The sequence below is a fragment of the Ramularia collo-cygni genome (genome assembly GCF_900074925.1).
Source record: "Ramularia collo-cygni strain URUG2 genome assembly, contig: RCC_scaffold05, whole genome shotgun sequence".
In the NCBI taxonomy this organism is placed as follows: Eukaryota; Fungi; Ascomycota; class Dothideomycetes; order Mycosphaerellales; family Mycosphaerellaceae; genus Ramularia; species Ramularia collo-cygni.
The window spans coordinates 1,249,413-1,267,300 of record NW_019716259.1 but is presented as its reverse complement, the minus strand read 5'-3'; the positions used below and the strand labels follow the sequence as shown (position 1 = coordinate 1,267,300).

The window sequence follows — 17,888 nt, the reverse complement described above, 5'->3', positions numbered from 1 at the left end:
CACATACCAAGAACAGATATTTGTCGGGCAAGCATCGAGCAGGAGCCTTCTWTCATACTGTGTACTGGTTTCTCACATCATCGCGACTGTAACACCTTCAATCAAGCTCAAAAAGACTGCATATCCTTCTTGTATAGACATCATTCAGAGCCTCGCTTTCCTAAACACCCATAGAGTCAGCCACACCACCTTCACACACACTCCCTCTACGTAGCACGCAGACATCAATGCGGAAACCTACTCGTCCTTTCCCTCAATCATTTCTGGAATCTCTTCGGGCTTTCTCCTGCCCTCTAGAATCTCCCACACTGCGGTGAAGAGCGGAAACTCCTTCTCCTTACCCTCCGCCTTGAGGAATGAGTTGACCTCTCCAGCAGTGCTGGTTCCCTGTAATTTCTGCCCATTGAGTTCCCTTTCTTCAATCTCTCCGATGGGCTTGCCCTCTGCAACGCTCATCTTCGCACAGCGGAAATTTCTACCTCCCGAACACGACGTAATCATATCCGCGACACCACAGCTCTCCTCTGTGAAAGTCTCCGTTTTGACAGAAGCCGCGAAGAATGTCTTGCCGAACTTGACCTGCTCCATGATTCCAACTCGCATGACCGCTGCTTTCGCATTGTCTCCCCAGCCCAGTCCATCAACGAATCCAGCAGCGAGAGCCACGATGTTCTTCAATGCACCACCTAATGACACGCCAGCAACGTCATGCACCAGTCGAACGTGGAAGTAGGGCCGATGGAATAGCTTCTTTATGTTCGCGTGATTGAGGGGAGGATACTCTGCAGGCAGAGCCATCAGGCTGGACTTGTGACCTGCAGTCAGATCCACAGAAGAAGTATTGGGGGATCCCTCCCGCGAAGGTTGTCGCGAGTCCATGCCAGGCGGATCGTAAGCGACCGTCGTCTCGCTGAACTTCTCCAATGCGACTTCGGTTGCAATATTGGCTCCACTGAGAGCACCGCAGTAAATGCCCAGCTGCTGTCCTATGCTGTCCGAGAAGAGCTCACATCCATTGTCCGACACAGCCACTCCCTTGATACAGCTGATTCCCCGTGCAAAGGGCACAACGTGCCCTTTCAGCGTCTCGCATGTCTTTCCGATGAACTGATGTGGCAGGTTGAAGATGAGAATGGTGGCATCCTTCACAGTATCCACCAGGTCCGGATTGGCGATGATGTTGTGCGGTAGCGGAATGTTGGGTAGGTACTTGATGTTCTCGTGCACGTTGTTGATCACCTGCGTGAGTTTCTGTGGTGTGTCGTCTCCGTTGTGGTGCTTGCTGTTCTTTGGAAACGATACCTTCTCCTCATACACCCACATCTGCACATCTTTCTCAAACAGGTCTGTGTTCTCCTGTGTGTTCTCGGCGATGACTTTGGCGATTGTTGTGCCCCAGTTGCCGGATCCGACGATGGCAATMTTGTGCTTCTTGGAATGCACTGCGAGGCTTGCCATTTTGCGTGCGCGGCTGAGCGCTTCTGTGTGTGATGTGTTCGCGCCGTTCGTGAAACGCAAGGTTGTCGTCGATGGGGAATTTACAAGCGATGGAATCTTCGACCGTGTATAGCTCGGAGCGTTGGTGTTACTTTTGTGCAAGCTTCGATTCAGCAGTAGAGCCTGGCGAGCGAACAATTCCTTCCTGACGAGGTTGAGTGAAACACTTCCCAACATCCAGCCCGGCGAAACGAAAGACGAGGGATATGCACGGGTATGCAAGCCTTTCCAGCTTTCTTCATTTTGGGGTCGAGAATCACGATGGCCGTAGCTCAACCTCAACGCTAATTCGAATGCAGGGTGCCCCACGCAAATGGACGAAGCTCCCATTCACATGGGTTATAAGGTTAGGTAGGAGTACCTGTACACTTCAATGTTATCATTCACTACGAGTAGAGTCTGACGAGACAAACGTCACTTGAGTATTTTCGATTGAATTTGTGTCGACCTAGTCTGTTCCTTTCGTTGTCTGGTCTGCTATCCTCCAGATTCAATACTAGAGCAGCAAGGTCGGACGCAGCATTAATTCAATCCGCCCCATCCCTTGTCATGATTCCGCCTTCTCATTCTCATTCTCATTCTGCCTGTTGCTCCCTATGTATGTCACTGGTATCTCATGTAGTAGTAGGGCGAACGAGTCAACCCAAAGTAAAGCCAAACCAGCCGTATCCATGCGGGTATGAGGCAACTCCTTGTGCCTTGTGTGCATGTCCATAATAGTGCCGGTGACTCCATCGCAGACTCGAGAAAGTTCCGTGATTCCCATCGCTTGTTGTAAAGAAACGCCGTCCATCCCACCCAATAGCAAACCACATCCATTCGTAAAACAATCGTAACAACGTGGTGAAAGGAAAAATCGAGTTTGGCTCCCATCTTTCGACACCAGGGTAAAGTGACTGATGCGAGTCTCCTCGAGTATGCCGCCTCATGGATGATGATGCCCTTCTAAGATGCTTGATGCAGCGCTTGTTATCCCGAAGTATATGTATTCGACCTGTTTCCAGCGAAATCCGCTCAAGCTGCCCTGGGTAGGTTGCTGACGACCGCAGGCACCGGCGTTCCGGGCTTCGGTGTCGAACCGCCGCTCGTGGAAGCACGCTTGAGACCCTGCTGGGCAAGCTTGATCTTCTTGTTGAGAATGTGCGAGCGATTGCGTGCGCTCTCAAGAACTATTGGCAAAATGTCAGTCACGATGCGAAAGAATGGACACACATGGTACTCACGCCTGATGACCGTCTGCCGATCCTCGATCTCCATGCCGTTGACAATCTCGTCCCCTGACTTTTGATTCTTAGCGCCAGCCTTGCGCATGAGTGGCTCATCGTCGGTGTCCAGGACAGCTTCGAACAACATGATGGCAGTCTTATAACCAATGTCAGAGTCATGGAAATCTTCACCAACCAGCTCGCCGACAGCCGCAGAGCGGCTCAACTCCACCGCTCGATCGAACATTAGACGCTCTGCCGTGATGCCACTGGATATGTGAATCTGCTCTGCAGAAGTGGCGACTCCACTTGATCCCGAGTGCGAGCCTTGGTTGTCAGGGTGGTTTGGGWGATCCTCGGGAAGCTGGCGTTGAGCGAGTTGAAGTCGACGACCTACAACCTCGGACTTCTCCAGGCACTCATTGAAACGGGTGCGCGACCACTTGACGACTCCAAGTATCCGAGTTGCAGCGTTAGAGGCCTGGTTGGAGGTAGGGTCGGACGTCACGGCATCGGAACGGTCCCGCTTGTTCCACCAATATCCTGCAAGATCGATAGTCTTGGTCAACGTGGCGAGCGCCTTAACATACAGAACCAGTGCTTCCTCAGCAACGGTAACGATGGCAAGCGTTGTCATATCCGGGTCCTCATCACTCTTCGAGCCTTCTTGAGCACCGATCTGCTGGATACCAAGCGCATCTTGGGCAGACGGGGTGGCAGGGAGCAGTTGTCGATATTTGACCTCCGCAAAACCAAAGATGACCTCACCACGATGAGCAGCGTCCTCCATGACGCGGACAAGCTTAGAATCCTCGTCCATGGGAGTTTTGTGCTCGGTTCCATCGCCGCTGGTAAGTGCACCTCGGGCTGTAGGGTAAGCAGGGAACGCACCGTATCCGCGAGGAGGAGACAGGCCGCTAAAAGGTGGTGACGTGCCAAATCCTCCAAATAGACGAACGTTGGCGGCGTTGAGCGCTTTCGTGAGCATGTTAGTCGCTGACTGTGGCGAGGGAGCATATCTCCTCTCGAAGGACCCGGCTCGATGGTGTGTTCTTCCAGACGCCACTTGCATGGCACGCGAGGGACTAGCTGGCTGGGCACCGGTAGTTGAGTTGGGCTGTCCCTGAGTAGTAGCACGTCGCACAATGGCACCACGGTTGGAGGGCCCACCATGGGCAGCAACGGCATCGAGTTCATCGGCAAATGCATTGACTTCAACTGCACGCTTCTCAATCACAACGTACTCTTTCTCAAACGTGAGCTCGTTCGCTGTGCGTTCTCTGGCTTCCCGCTTGGAACGCTCATTGGTCACACCTTCAGCCTCGAGCGTGGGCTCACGAACTAAAGGAGGTCCCGCCAAAGGCGACGACCGGCTGGCGCGTCTCTGAATTTGAGCGGGTTGTCCCGTTATGCTGGGGTGATGGAGCTCTTGACGTCCAGGGGCAGTAATGTGCGGGACCATACTCGGACGTCGCTGCTCGCGCTGCTCGCGCTGACTCGATTGGCGTCGTATGGGCACGCCTTCGGTGGTGTTCTGGCTGCTGAATGACGGCTTCCGACGCCTGGGTTCTTCGGTCGTGCGCTGCCGCATGTCCTGATCGGAACTCTTCCGCGAAGTCCGACGTTGTTCTTCGCCTATGCTTCGTGTTGGCGCAGAACTCGAATGCTCTGGTACTGAACGGTGGTTGGTCTCCATCGCCTGGGCCATGTCTCTACTCAGACTAGACACCTCGGGCTTGTTCTGCTGCGGTCTGTCTTCTGGCGCCAGGTTGGGAATGTCGTCAACGACCAAAGGGCACTCGAATAGCTCCTCGTAAGTCATCCGCTCCAAGGGATTCTTGGTGAGCAATCCCCGCACACAATTCTTCACATCCCGGCTGATGTTTCCAATTTGCTTATCAAAAGTGATCACGTCGTTTGCCTTTTCTATCTTCCTGAGAAGGTCGACGTGATTCTGTGCCCTGAACGGCGGCTTTCCAACCACCATCTCGTACAAGACAGTTCCTGCGGACCAAAGATCGGATCGTGCGTCATACTTCTCATAGCGCAGTATTTCGGGAGCCATATACAAAGGTGAACCACAGAGTGTCTCTGCCATTGACGTGCTAGGTAAGTGGCGAGCAAATCCAAAGTCGGCAATCTTGAGTTGAGGCAGCGTGTGCAGGCCGACGGTGGGAATGAGAGACTGCGCGCTCGCAGCCATCGGGATTTCCTCCGGGGCTTTTCCTGACCAGGAGGCAGGCGCTGGATTGAGCAGCAAGTTCTGCGGCTTGATGTCTCGATGAATCAGGTCCTTTGAGCRGAGATATTGCAGGGCGCTGGCGATTTGCTTGAAGAAGTGTCGCGTCATGACTTCGTTCAATCCTCCATTCTCCTGGTTGGGGTACCTTCGGAAGTAGTCTTGCGTTTCTGGCACGGTTTCAAGGAGCTGGCGCTTCTTCATGAACTGTGCCAAATCCGCCAGCTGGCAGTACTCCATGATCAAGTAGATGAACATGGGTTTGTGTTCGCAGTCGAAGAGCTGAACGATATGTGGATRTGTCAAGCTCTTCAGGATGCTAATCTCCTTTGTCAAGTTATCCCTAAGTTTCCTAGACAGTTTGGAGACCTCCACGGCTTTGACAGCGGCATACGACTTCAGCTTCTGCGGCAAGTGTTAGTAGTCGTGCCACTGCATGTCTATTCGAATTGCAGCATCCCTCGAGGTCAGGGCTGTCCGGGGTGCCACTCACCGGGTGCTGGACCAAGTACACTGTAGCGAAGCTTCCCTTTCCAATCTCTTTACCGCGGTGAAACTCGCCAATGATCTTATCAGGGACCTTGTTTGCCGCGGGTGGTGGTTGGCTCGGAGGCCTTCTCGTAGACGGCGGTGGGAGTCGGGACGCCATGATGGCGAATGAGGAGGATGTCGCAAGCAGGCAAATACCTTCGCGCGTCTAACCCCTAGTCGTTGAGTTGAGAATCTGTGCCCAGCTGCATGGGCGTGTATGTGGTGTAAGCGCAGCGGTGGCCGCTGGCGGGCGGTTGTGATGCGATGCTGGAGATGGAGATGGAGCTGATCGGGAGTGGTGCTTGACAGGACTATGAAAACATTAATACATGTGCCCTGTCGCGTCCAGTGCACGTGGCCAGGCGAAGGAGATGATCCAATTCCGGCGGCGTGATGGATGGATGGCAGTGGCGGTGTTCAGGTCCGAGTCACCCGCGCATTCATTCAATCCAGCAGGTGACGTGGGCAAGGGCAAAACCACAGGGCAAAACACTGAAGAGTCGAGAACGCCGGGCAAGAAGAAAGTCAGCGGATGTCGAGTTAGTTGGAGAAGAGAAAGAATGTTGATAGCCTCAGGGCGGTCACCGCAACGTAGAGTGATGCTGTAGAGGGTACCTTGCCAGAGGTAGAACGACTTGAGAGATAAGAAGCTAGCGGCGATCCTCCCCGACGCACAAGCTCCAAAGTCACCGGCCTCCTTTGACCACATTCAACAAAGCACACAACATATGACAACCACGGCTAAACTATGAGTGAGGGCTGCTCACTGTCGACGACGAACATGGGCTGTCCTTCCAAGCGTCCTGGCTCTGTGTGGGCTAAATCTTGTGTCGCCACGTTCTCATCTCTGGGACGTTGCCCACCAAAACGCTCACGGACAATCKATCACGCGCATCACTCACAAAGATGCGTCATGTCCAGCTACTCTATCGCCGCTTCTCGGCGATGCTGCGGCTCTCTGGAGGTACCAATTGTGCCATCCTTCCGCCATTTTAAACAACAGAGACGACGCCCGCAATCTAGCAGCTGCGCAGCCCGGCGAATTTATGAAACCCGTTCCTCGAGGCCGCCGTCTTTCACGTGCGAGAACATGTGTCGACACCCGAGACCCTGATGATCCCCAAAACTACTGGAGCTCCAAAGCACCAGCGATAAGCTCTGCTACTGTTTGCTGCACTCTAGAAGCGCTGGTCTCCATTGTGCAGCCAACTCTCGACTATCAATCGGATGCCTGGAGCACTCCACCGCATCTATCCGGGGTGCGTTTCTGACATGCAGAGGCGCCCGCCAGGCGCTAGAAATCGATAATCAGCAGCGGTACCCGCTTTGTTCCTGAACGTGGTTGGTCGCGGCTCCTGCATGACTGCCTATTTTGTGGATTCCCAATCTGGCGAGGCCTCCCGACCTCCGATCACAGGCATCCATGCAGCCTTGCGAGATGTCCATAGGTGTCTGTTGCGCGTGGCGGAACTGAGAGATGGTGTTCAACTCCGCATTTTGGAGTCGCACTGCCTTGATGAGAGCTTTCGAGCTTTCGACGTGTTCGACGCTAACGTGCCAATGCGACCACGACTTCAACGCCGMTGGCGATAACGCAATCCATGTCCGTGATGGGCTATCTTCTGTTATTGGCAAGAGATACTTTCTTTCGCCTGCGGCTATCACTGTCGCAAGGAAGCAGCTTCTGCTCATCACAGCCATACAGCATCGAACAGGTTACCTCGCCTGCTCTATTGCTTGAAATCAACCCCGTTGATACTTCATCGCGCAGTCTGTGCAAGGTCGTACCTCCCAACATACACAAGCATCGTCACGATTGGTCTGGACGAAATCGGCATTTTTGTTGCGTGGGGGTGCCAGWTGGACGACGTGTGGGCCCAGTCCACGTCACTCCACACCACAAGGACTATACCTGGTTCTTCTCGTCACGACCAAGGACTCGGAACTGCTTGCGATGGCGTTCATTGACACAAATTCCTCTCTTTTGCTAGCAGTGTCATCTGATTGACACGGCTCGCATTCTTCGTTGGCAATRCCATCTGATCGGCTTGATTGGTTTCTACATATTCGCGATGCGCTTTCTGCCAATCCTATTCGCGATATCGTTGGTAGACATACCTCCTACCTAGCATTTGCTTTTACTGTCCCTCGTTCGTAGTGTCATTTGGTTGGCATAGCACTCTGTTTTCACCATTGTCTCACTCATCTGTGGGCTCTGGAGAAGATGCAGGGACGCTGCATGATTCGCATGGAACGAAGGTCTGTCTGGCAGGGCTAGAGAATGATCTATCGCTAACAATCGACACCACTGACTATCCTAGATGCCCATCATCGGAGTCATGAACCCACCGCTAGTCCTCCACCCCTCCCTCATATGCTTCTTCAACAGCATCAATGTTATGCCACAAAATCCACGTCACAAAGAAAGCAAGCTGCACTGCTCTCCGCGCCGGATCATCCTCCAAATCCACAATATCATTTGGCCATATCGAGTCAATATCGACCTCCCAGCCTTCATTGTCCATCACTCTTGATGCGCCCAAGAGAATCTCCATCGGCATGGTACTGTAATCGGATAGAGTCAGTACAGTCAAAGTCCAGAGGCCAAACACTCGGAATAAGAGAAAGGACACCTACTTGACTTGCATCTCCTCGCCATCCATACTCTCCAGGAAAGTGTACACCGCCTTTACAATGTATCGATAATCCATCATTTCAATCTCATTCAAAGGAAATCCTTGGACCTTCGCGACGGTAATCGCAGTGTTGCCAGCAAGCGCCAAAGCGGAAGATGCCATACGACAGTCTATCCGCGTCATAGCTTCATTGGGAATTGAGAGAACCGAGAGGAGGAGGTTGCCATTTGTTCGAGCAATCTGTGGAATTTGTGCTTGCATGGCTCCGGGGATGTCGAAGGTGTCAAACTCGAAGTCAATGCCGTCGAAGATCTCAAGCACCGCTCCCAGTTCATCGTATTTCTGGAAGAGCTCCTCACGACACATTGGGCAGGTGTTTCTGTGAAGCAAAGTCAGTACTCATTCCCCTGTGCAGTCTCGCATTTAGTTGGCTGAGTTCTCCTTTGCGATGGTCGCATTGTAACTGGCATCCAAGCAACTCTCACGGGCAAGATTGTACTCACGGTCTTGTTCTGCTTGCAAACCAACTCGCCAGACATTCCCTGTCAAAGTAGTGTCCGCATCGAATGATACGGATAGCGCTGGTAAGTTCATGGCAACAAATGCTGCAGGATTCGTGGTGGGATGCAAATGTTGTAACTCCAGAGATCATGAATGTCGGACAGGTAGGAAGTAAGCAGTCTTCTTCCTCCATCTTCGTGCGAATCAGCATGTCTGAAGGCATGTTTGATAACGATGGCTGATAGCGATTGGCGGGCGAAGAAGAATGCGGTTTGGTGTGTTACCGTCCATCATGGCTCATGAGGACGTGTACGAGTGATCACGACAATAGGTAAGGTAGACGGTCATTCGGCCAGGTAGGAAGGTGTTGTCGCATGGTCGTGACCTTGTAAGAGCACCGGTGTGCCTTCTGAAAGCGCTTCAGCAGGAAGCTCTTGCGAAGCGGGAGAATGACAACAATAAGGTATCCAACAGCGCTGCTATACCATCTTCAAATGACATTCTTGCGTCCGAGACACGGCTCTCAGCGTTCAGTTATGGGAGCTGTTCAGGTCAGTCCGAACGATGTCTCGGGTGACGGCAAGCCCTCGTGATGTTAGCACGGCCGCTCCATTTCATCTCGAAAGAGCACCCAGTCCTAGCAGATACTGGACATTCACTAGTAGAACATTGATCGTATGACAGTGCATCCCAACGATGGTTTGCACGGACGATGTGCAAAATCCAATCGCACTCGTGAAGATTCTGTTGAGTGTGTCATTCCTGGTCAATGTGATACATGTTCAAGACCTAATCGTTGGTTCCTTTCTGAACCAATGTTCACATTTGCCAATATTTGTGTAACCCGATCCGGTCATAACAGCCTGGACGGTTGAGGCGGGGAGACGGGGCAAGGTTGATAGACGGTTGAGGATGGCCCTGAACAGAATCTAGGACGAGAAGAGTGAAGACGCAGGGGATAGATCATCGATTGAAGATTTGTAGATAGTAAAGTGTGAGTATTGATCGTGGTGCCGTCTCTCCAAGAGTGGCAATCGTCTAAAGTACAGTGTGGGCAAACGTCGTAGCGTTGCGGTTGTGGTATCATAATCATCATAAGAGTCAGTCGTGACCCCGAACTCCATCGCTAATATATTCGAAAAGAATAAACATTACAAGGAAATCATGCACCCAGCCTGATCAAAGGCATGGCTTGTGCGACGTGAATGGTGGGCATCGATAAAGGTCGATCGGCCTCCTGGACAGCTTGCTTGAGAAACTCCAGCGGCAGTGATCCGCTGAAAGCATTCCGCTTGTGCCCGTGCTTCAGCTGAGCATAAGCCAGTCGTAGAGCTGTCAAATCGACAGAGCATTTTTGCTCCGATACCGGTTCGCCGTCCTCATCTGTCTTGAGGGTCATAGAATCCGGTCRGTAGCGGCTCTCAGTCTTAGCATCGGTCGCATCCGCGTCGATGACTTGTGAGATGATGCGGCTGAAATGCGCATCGATCTCAGTGGCTTCTTCTTCGTCATCACTCGACCAGTCCAAGCTGTCTTCGCGACCAGCCACGGTGAAGTGTGGAACGAATGGACCGTAGACCTCTTCTGCCATTTTTGGCGAGGCTGGAACAGTCATTTTCGTCGCTTGCTTCTTGAGGACACGAGCAAGAGACAGACGGTTGGTCTGGAACTGGCATCGTTCCCACGCCCACAGATGCTTTTGCATCAGAGAGTGGTCATCGGCGGTCGATGCCATGAAGTGGGTTGGCTTGTGGTGGCCACTGCAGCTTGCTTCGTTGTGGCGGAATGTGAACCCGCAGTGCTGGTTGAGCTTAGCAGACTGGAGGTGCCGTTCGAGATCTGCCTCATTGGCGAAGAAGATCTGGCATTCATCACACTTGTGCTGCTTGCGTGCAAAGTCCTGGGAGTGATGTCCCATGTGTCGCGCAAACTCTTGACTTCCAGTGTGGAATTGTTCTCCACAGATATTGCATGCCTGAGTGGAGAATTGAGAGACTGGTCTTCTCAAGACGTTCTTGACTTGGGCCACAATTTGCTCGACAGGTCCCACCTGCTCCTGCTCATCTTCTTCGTCGTCGTCGTCGTCAAAGCAGGAAGTGAGAACGCTTCCGGTGTTCCAGCTGTGATCTCCATCATAGATCCAAAAGCGTTGAGAGGCTGAGGTGAAGTACGAGTCTGTCATGTATGCATCGTCGACTTGGGGAATTTGAGATGGGTACGATGCCTGCATCATACCTGCGCAGCCTCGAAAGCCGCTTGCCAAGTGTGTTGGTAGAAATTCTGCTGTGAAGAGATCGCCGCATTCAGGGCAAATCTCCATGTGGTGGTTGTCATGACGCGATGTAACGTGTCGATGTAGTTGGTCCTCTGAAGAACAGACGCGTTCGCAGATTAGACAAGGGTGGCTAGTGGCCACGGAACAGCCCAGATCTCTTTGCTGGATGGATCTTGAGTTGTCATCAACGACGGTCTSGAGGAAGTCGTCCTGTGGAGTCTCGCCGGACAGCATCTGAGCTGCCATACGGTGAAACTCGGCCGCGTCAACCTTCTCGTCGGTAGATGAGAAATGAAGGCTGGCAATCTGAGGTCGCTTCGCATGGTTCATGGATGTTGCGGGTGTTGCTGGTCGTACTGAGTGCATGCTCATGGAAGACGAACAGGGTGAGTAAGACAACTCGGGTGGGTTGGAATCTCTCAGGGAGTTCCTCAATGGCCAGTTGCCATCATCAATGATGAATCCGTATCGCTTTGGTGAGGCCGGCATATTGATTATCGGTAACAGGGCTATATCGTCGAGTTGTGGGATTGTTCTCCAATGATAGATCTTAGTTCGCAATTGTTCAAACGAGTGTCGGTTCCAAGGAATGATGTGCCTGGTATAGTCCGAGCCCAGGTGTGATGCGAATGTGGAATTGTGAAAAGAGCCAGCGACCAGGTCGTATGTATAACACTTTCACCTTGCGAGGCAGATGACGCCTCGACGGTCCATGCCAACCTCAAAGGACTGCGTTCCATTGGAACGGTGTCTGCCGTGGCCTTAGCGCAGGCGATCTCCAAGTCGAAGAGCTACCGCACAACCAGAATATGGACACCGAGTCACACCTTGGTTCTGTTCCTGCAGCGCGCATGCCGCCCGCCCGCCGGCCAAAGATGGGCCCACATGCTTTCTCGTGAGGAGAATTATGCAGGCACGGGCACCATTATATTCGATAGGGCGCTAGGCGAGCGAGCCGCCGAAAGTCAGGTACGGGTTTCGGATTTGAAGAAGCCGCCAAGTGTCGGTCTGCCATTTGTGCTGGCAGCATCGCAGATCTAATCGAATCAAGACATTTCGCATTGGCCTTGGAGGTCTCACAATATCTCCTGTAAGCTTGCCAGCGTTATTTCCCCTCAGAAAATGGCAAGAAAAAAAGAAAGCAGCCGGTTGGTGTGGCCGGCTTTGGCAACCTGACGTGCCCGCGCCCGGGCTCGTGCCTATGCACACCACGCCCAGCACCAGCCCTACCCATTAAGGTTTCCACAAGATGCGCATAAGATCAAGGAAAATCCAATATTTCAATTTCACTCCGCGGAGTATCGCCGCACTCTCACCAGCTGATACCGGCATCGACCTGCAGGCCTCTGTTCGGCGTGGGGGCTGTCTTGTAGAACGTCGATGCAGCGTTCGCGCGATCTCTCGTCCTGACCTCCGTCCATAGGAAAACTGCCACCAGATGCACTAGACGTTRTGTCTTGTTCCCCATCGTCCATGTCGGATCGCGCTCGTGCCGACCAACACCGGACCTTTCCTGTGGCTCGTGGGTGAGCTCGGGAGCGATGGCCGCGTGTGATGGCCGAGAGTTGGAACTGTTGACGTATCGCTGAGGAGCTGAGTCCTTCATGTGCCAAGAACGGCCACGTTCAGTTACGTCAAGCTCCAACGCGAGCTAAAGTACTTTTTTCACACGTCTCGTGGGTACGCGCGACTCGTAAGGCGCAAAGCGTATATGGGCAACATCATGCTATGGGATATACGACGCGCCAAAACCACATCGCCGCAGGTACAAAATCCGCGTACTGTAAACTCAAATGCTCGAGGTTGCCTCCAAACACCGCAAATAGACGACAGGAAGCGTGGCGATCGCAGCCGTGAACTTTGCATACCATCGAGATGCACAGTGCATGAGGGCACGTCATCGCTACAAGGCCCTCAACGCACAAATACAAGTACTCCTGGGGCCGCCGTTCTTCTGTAATCTTGGAATGAACACCTTGAGTTCCACGGGCTTCTCAGTGTCCTCACCAGCGGTTGAAGATATCCTTCTGGTCCGGCTTCTACGGCTTCATGAATCCGGACTCCACATGTCGGCCTCCCGCGAACGGACGAACCATATGCTCACACCGCGATCCTTATCGCCCCCGAAAGCAGTTGAGATCGAAGGCATCGTCGAATGCTCTCGAACTACGGCGGCTTTGGGTGGGCCGTCACAGAGTGATACCGGATATGGACGCGCTAGAATCCGCTGAGCCTGGTATGCCCTCCCGAGGACCGAACCTTTTGACGTCCGAGTGTACCGCGTAGGCACCTCATTCGAAGGTGTTGTCGAATGCTCCAGAACTACTGCGGCTTTGGTTGGACCATCACAGAGTGATACCGGAACTGGACGAGCTAAAGTCCGACATATCTGGTCGCCCGCCTCCAGGAGCCGCACCTCTGATTCTCACGTGTGCTACATGGACGTCGCGATCGAAGATGGCCTCGAATTGATGGTCTTCCCCGCCTGCTTTTCGCATGGAGTCCGCCGGATGTCATCAAGCCAGTGCCGAAACGGTTGAATGCGTGTTTTTGAGGAACGAGGTTGTTCTCCAGATCGAGAACGACACCCCGATCGAGCGGAGTGCGCTCCAATGAGGTCTTCCACTCCTCGCATGCTCCGAATAGAAGAGTGTCGTGTCCTCGTGGCCGTGATGACGCTTCGACCTCTCCCACGCCCCTTGATCACATCGATTGTGCGAATGCCGTTGGCTACCTTTCGGTCGACTCTTTCTTTCTACTGGCTTATGCTTGGAATTCTCACGTCCCTGTGATGTGTCTTTACCAGACCTTACCAGTTCCCATCGGGAACGTGCCGTTTCGATTCTTCGTGCGATCGAACGACCCATACTTAGATCGATGTCTCTGCCGTAGCCGCATCCCCACCGAAGGCGTGTTCCTCACAGCGCGATTGCAGTCCGAATTCGGCCTGGGTACCGGTGACGAAATCTTTTGACGTACCTATACAATATTGGACCGTTACGTCTGCATCCTCGATCGAAGACGTATTCCCCTCCCTACGACCGGCAGCCTGCGCTTGGCGCTCATGACGAGTTCTTGTTGTTCCATACAATCTTGGAGCGCGTCGAATCCCGCGTCGTTTATAGAAGATGAGTCTTTCAACGCGCGACTTGCGTCTTAAGGTATTTTTGGAGCTTGTGACGAGTGCTGGAAATGCCCATACAGTCATGGAGCGTTGAGTGCCCGGATTTCGAAGACGCATTCATCGCCACTCCATTACGGTCAGCATCCATCTTTGGTACGTGTGACGAGTCCATGGCATTTCTGCGCAACTTGGGTCGCTGAGATTCATGTGAGATTGCGAGAAGATCTTGTACGCTACTGTCAACGTATGATGAGACAGTTGAGGCGATGTCGTCGTATACGCGATTCAATCGACATTAGTAGGGATCCATTGACGAAGTTCGACGGTGTGGATATGGTCGTCTTCGCACATTGGAGAATATAGCAATTCCTCCGCATACTAACGAAGGACTCGTTGTAGCCAATCTAGGCGCAAAGAATGGCCGTCCCCGTGCCGAAAGGAATGGCCTCTGCGTGATTCAGCGTCTTCAAATGTCGGTGGTATTGATACCGCATGGCACAAGCTATCGTTTGACTGCTAAGTCAYCATGTTCGACGAACTTGATGCAAGATCAAACGCGCACGATGGAGATAGGGCAAGCGATTGGATCGTATCATAGGCCCTCGAACTGCTAATGTGGTATTGTTATGAAGGTCCCGCGGACCCCGTGAAATCGCAGTGCCCTGTTTGCTGCTGGATGATAGACTTGAGACTCATCACATTGACCTGGTCGTTAGATTTGAACTAAAGTGTTGTTATTCCCATGAGTGGAGGAGCGCATAGAAGCTGTAAGGAGTAAGTTGACAAGGCGTGGCTTAGTCGAGCAGATTGTGATAGCAGCAAAGCAGAGAAGAGAGAAACGAAATATCTCATCCAATCCAAGTGCAGTCTTGTGGATGTGCCGAGATGGTGACGCTCAAGTGAAAGTCGAGGCGAATTCGCAGTGCCAGAGTACAATGTGCATCGAACTGTATATTGGCCGGTCAGACGGTTGTGAGTGCGCGAATCCACTGTTCAGTCTGGAATTGAGTCTGGCATGTGGTCGTCTCGTTATAAAGTGAGGTCAATCAAATGGCTTATTACTTTTGTTGTGTGTCGTGTCGTGTTGAGGTGATGACGATGGTGGATTTTTATTTGGCTCGCGCGAAATCCACACCTCGCACTTCAATCCTCCGATTCCTTTTCCATCCTCTCCTCGACACAGAAACATATCTCAAAACTCCCCGAACGATCGCCTRAATCGCAACTCCCCCAGAGTTAGAGAGAAAGGATCCGCGACCGATTCACGAAACACCATCCAGAGTCATGAGCACCGAGAACCCCACCATGGATGGCGGGGCTGCAGTGATGAGCGATCAGAACCGGGGCGGGCGCGGAGGTCGCGGTAGGGAAGCGCGGGGTGGTAGAGGTGCAAGAGGTGGAGGAGGTCATGCAGAGGGTTCACACCAGGGAATGCCCAACGAGCGCGGCATACAGACGTATGGCGATTCAAATGGGGATGGCCTGACTAGAGGGAGGGGACGAGGTCGAGGTCGGGGAGGTGGTGCAGGGCGAGGACGTGGAAATCGAGACCGTGCTGGAAGTCATAGTCAGCTGGCAGCAGCTGGTAGCCACCCAGATCGGACGACAGTATTGCCGCCACCGCAACCTGGAGGAGAGGGCGTCTCTGGTGCTCGCCTGACCAGAGACGCCGCCGGGATCCAAGGCGAGAGTGGTGGTGTGGATGGCGGCCAGGATGGTGACGATGTGGAGGCCGAGGTGTGCTTCATCTGCGCATCTCCCGTCTCTCACAACAGCGTTGCGCCCTGTAACCACCGCACCTGCCACATTTGTGCCCTCAGACTGCGTGCCTTGTACAAGACGAAAGCTTGTGCACACTGCAGAGCTGARGCTGCAAATGTCATCTTCACCGACGATGCGGAGAAGCGATACGAAGACTTCAAACCCTCAGACTTTGACCAGCAAGACAAGAACTTGGGTATCAGCTATGAGAAGCCAGAGATTTTCGAGGATACAGTCCTGCTGCTCCGCTACAACTGTCCAGACCAGGACTGTGATGTGGCATGCTTGGGCTGGCCCGACTTGCATAGACACGTGCGGTCCCTTCACCAGAAGGTCATGTGTGATTTGTGCACACGGAATAAGAAAGTATTCACCCACGAGCACGAACTGTTCACGCAGCAAGAGTTGAAGAAGCACGAAAAGTTCGGCGACGATAATCCAGGCGCCATTGACCAGAGTGGATTCAAGGGCCATCCGGAGTGCGGCTTTTGTCGTAAGCGCTTCTACGGGGACGATGAGCTCTTTGTGCATTGCAGAGAGCGTCACGAACGCTGTCATCTTTGCGATCGCCGTACTGGCGGCCAGACTCCAGCCTACTTTGTGGACTACAAAGCTCTTGAGCAGCATTTCACACGAGATCATTTCCCATGCCTAGATCAAGAATGCCAGGAGAAGAAATTCGTCGTGTTCGACTCGCAGATGGACTTGAAAGCCCATCAGCTAGAGAGCCATCCCAACGGAATGTCCAAAGATGTAAGACGCGACGCGAGGAGGGTCGACCTGAGCAATTTCGATTACCGACCACAGTACGAGGAGCCGCAGCGAGGTGGTGGTAGAGGTGGCCGCCGTGCAGGAAGAGGTCGGGACCCAAACGCAGAGCACACGCCTGCTGTATCTTCAGGTCATCTTACCCGTGCTGAGGCTGCATACCAACGCGAACGCGAAATTCACAGCGCACAGTCTGTGTCCTCACGCTCTTTTGGTGGCCAACTAAGCGCGGCTCCGGCTGTTCAGAACGTTGCTCGGCCTGCAAATGCTCAACGTGCAAACAATTTTGAAGCGCCCCCACCAGCGACTGGTAGTGCCCAGGCGTCGGCCGCGACATCTCCTCGCATACCGGCGGAAGCCGCAGCATTGACACCTCAAGAGCAAGCTCGCCGTGTTCGTCATGCAGCAGTTACGGAGCGTGCTTCAACACTGCTTCGCAACGATGCTGGCAAGATGAACGAATTTCGCGAACGAGTGTCTGCTTTTCGAAAAGATGCCGTTTCTGCGGGCGACTTGATCGATGCATTCTTCGCGTTGTTTGATACCAACTCCGAGGAACTGGGAAAGCTCGTCAAAGAGCTGGCGGAGATTTTCGAAATTCCTGCCAAGCGTGACAATCTCCTTCGAGCTTGGGGCGATTGGAAGGCCATCAACGAAGACTACCCCACTCTCCCAGGTCAGGCAGCCGCAAGTGGAAGCTCGAGCGCTGCTGTACTAGGGCACGGCGTGGGGACGTCCAGAGTCCTCAAGCTGAAGAGTTCCACCGCGCAGAGCTCTCGCTCGACTGTCGGTAAGTCTGCCTCATGGGGAACCGCTTCCGGCTCAGGGGCAGCGAGCTCGAGCAATCCTTTCCCATCTCTTCCAGCTCGCAAAGATGGTGCAGCGCCCAGAGGTACAGTGTCTGGCTCTGGCTGGCTAGCAATCCGACCTGCTGCCTCTTCTTCGTCGTCATCACACGCTCCATCACCTGCAACCAGCTCGCGGCCCTCACCAGCGCCCAGCCGGCAGCAGTCCTCCGTAAGCCTGGCGAAGAACGCTTTCCCAGCTCTACCAGCGGCCAAGAAGCCCACGTCTACCCTTTTCGCTCCTGGCTACACTGGTAGGGGTATTATTAGAAACAACACCCACAACCAAACTGCAGCGAATGCATGGGGAGGTTCCGCGTCCGATGCTGCACCACCCGCTGTGGAGGAGAGCGCGCCAAGCAGAGGAAACAAGGGTAAGGGCAAGAAAGGACAAGTCCTGTTCCAATGGGGTTGATCTGGTACGGATCTAATAAGGCCGTGGCTTGAGTAATAAGCCATACGACTGATGACACTGGATAATGCCTTGGATCAATGCATGCCGATGG

General features: G+C 53.3%; 6 protein-coding genes; 1 reads left to right on the top strand and 5 right to left on the bottom strand.

The window, feature by feature from the left end:
- Positions 1–144: 144 nt before the first annotated feature.
- On the bottom strand, positions 145–1,458 carry RCC_04216 (probable glycerol-3-phosphate dehydrogenase (NAD); the record flags this gene model as incomplete). XM_023769494.1 has 2 exons in its annotated part: positions 145–160; positions 242–1,458. The coding sequence occupies 2 exons, from the start codon at positions 1,456–1,458 to the stop codon at positions 145–147; spliced, it is 1,233 nt and encodes a 410-aa protein (XP_023625262.1).
- A 1,053-nt stretch (positions 1,459–2,511) lies between these two features.
- On the bottom strand, positions 2,512–5,590 carry RCC_04215 (related to Serine/threonine-protein kinase atg1; the record flags this gene model as incomplete). XM_023769493.1 has 3 exons in its annotated part: positions 2,512–2,666; positions 2,721–5,346; positions 5,435–5,590. The coding sequence occupies 3 exons, from the start codon at positions 5,588–5,590 to the stop codon at positions 2,512–2,514; spliced, it is 2,937 nt and encodes a 978-aa protein (XP_023625261.1).
- A 2,233-nt stretch (positions 5,591–7,823) lies between these two features.
- RCC_04214 (uncharacterized protein) lies at positions 7,824–8,832 on the bottom strand (the record flags this gene model as incomplete). XM_023769492.1 has 3 exons in its annotated part: positions 7,824–8,037; positions 8,110–8,487; positions 8,612–8,832. 3 exons carry the CDS (start codon positions 8,830–8,832, stop codon positions 7,824–7,826), a joined length of 813 nt encoding a protein of 270 aa, XP_023625260.1.
- Positions 8,833–9,771: 939 nt separating this feature from the next.
- RCC_04213 (uncharacterized protein) lies at positions 9,772–11,373 on the bottom strand (the record flags this gene model as incomplete). The annotated part of the gene is made up of 1 exon (XM_023769491.1): positions 9,772–11,373. One exon carries the CDS (start codon positions 11,371–11,373, stop codon positions 9,772–9,774), a length of 1,602 nt encoding a protein of 533 aa, XP_023625259.1.
- Positions 11,374–13,753: 2,380 nt separating this feature from the next.
- RCC_04212 (uncharacterized protein) lies at positions 13,754–14,092 on the bottom strand (the record flags this gene model as incomplete). Its single annotated transcript, XM_023769490.1, has 1 exon — positions 13,754–14,092. The coding sequence occupies one exon, from the start codon at positions 14,090–14,092 to the stop codon at positions 13,754–13,756; it is 339 nt and encodes a 112-aa protein (XP_023625258.1).
- Positions 14,093–15,292: 1,200 nt separating this feature from the next.
- RCC_04211 (related to E3 ubiquitin ligase) lies at positions 15,293–17,797 on the top strand (the record flags this gene model as incomplete). The annotated part of the gene is made up of 1 exon (XM_023769489.1): positions 15,293–17,797. The coding sequence occupies one exon, from the start codon at positions 15,293–15,295 to the stop codon at positions 17,795–17,797; it is 2,505 nt and encodes an 834-aa protein (XP_023625257.1).
- Between the last annotated feature and the right edge of the window lie 91 nt (positions 17,798–17,888).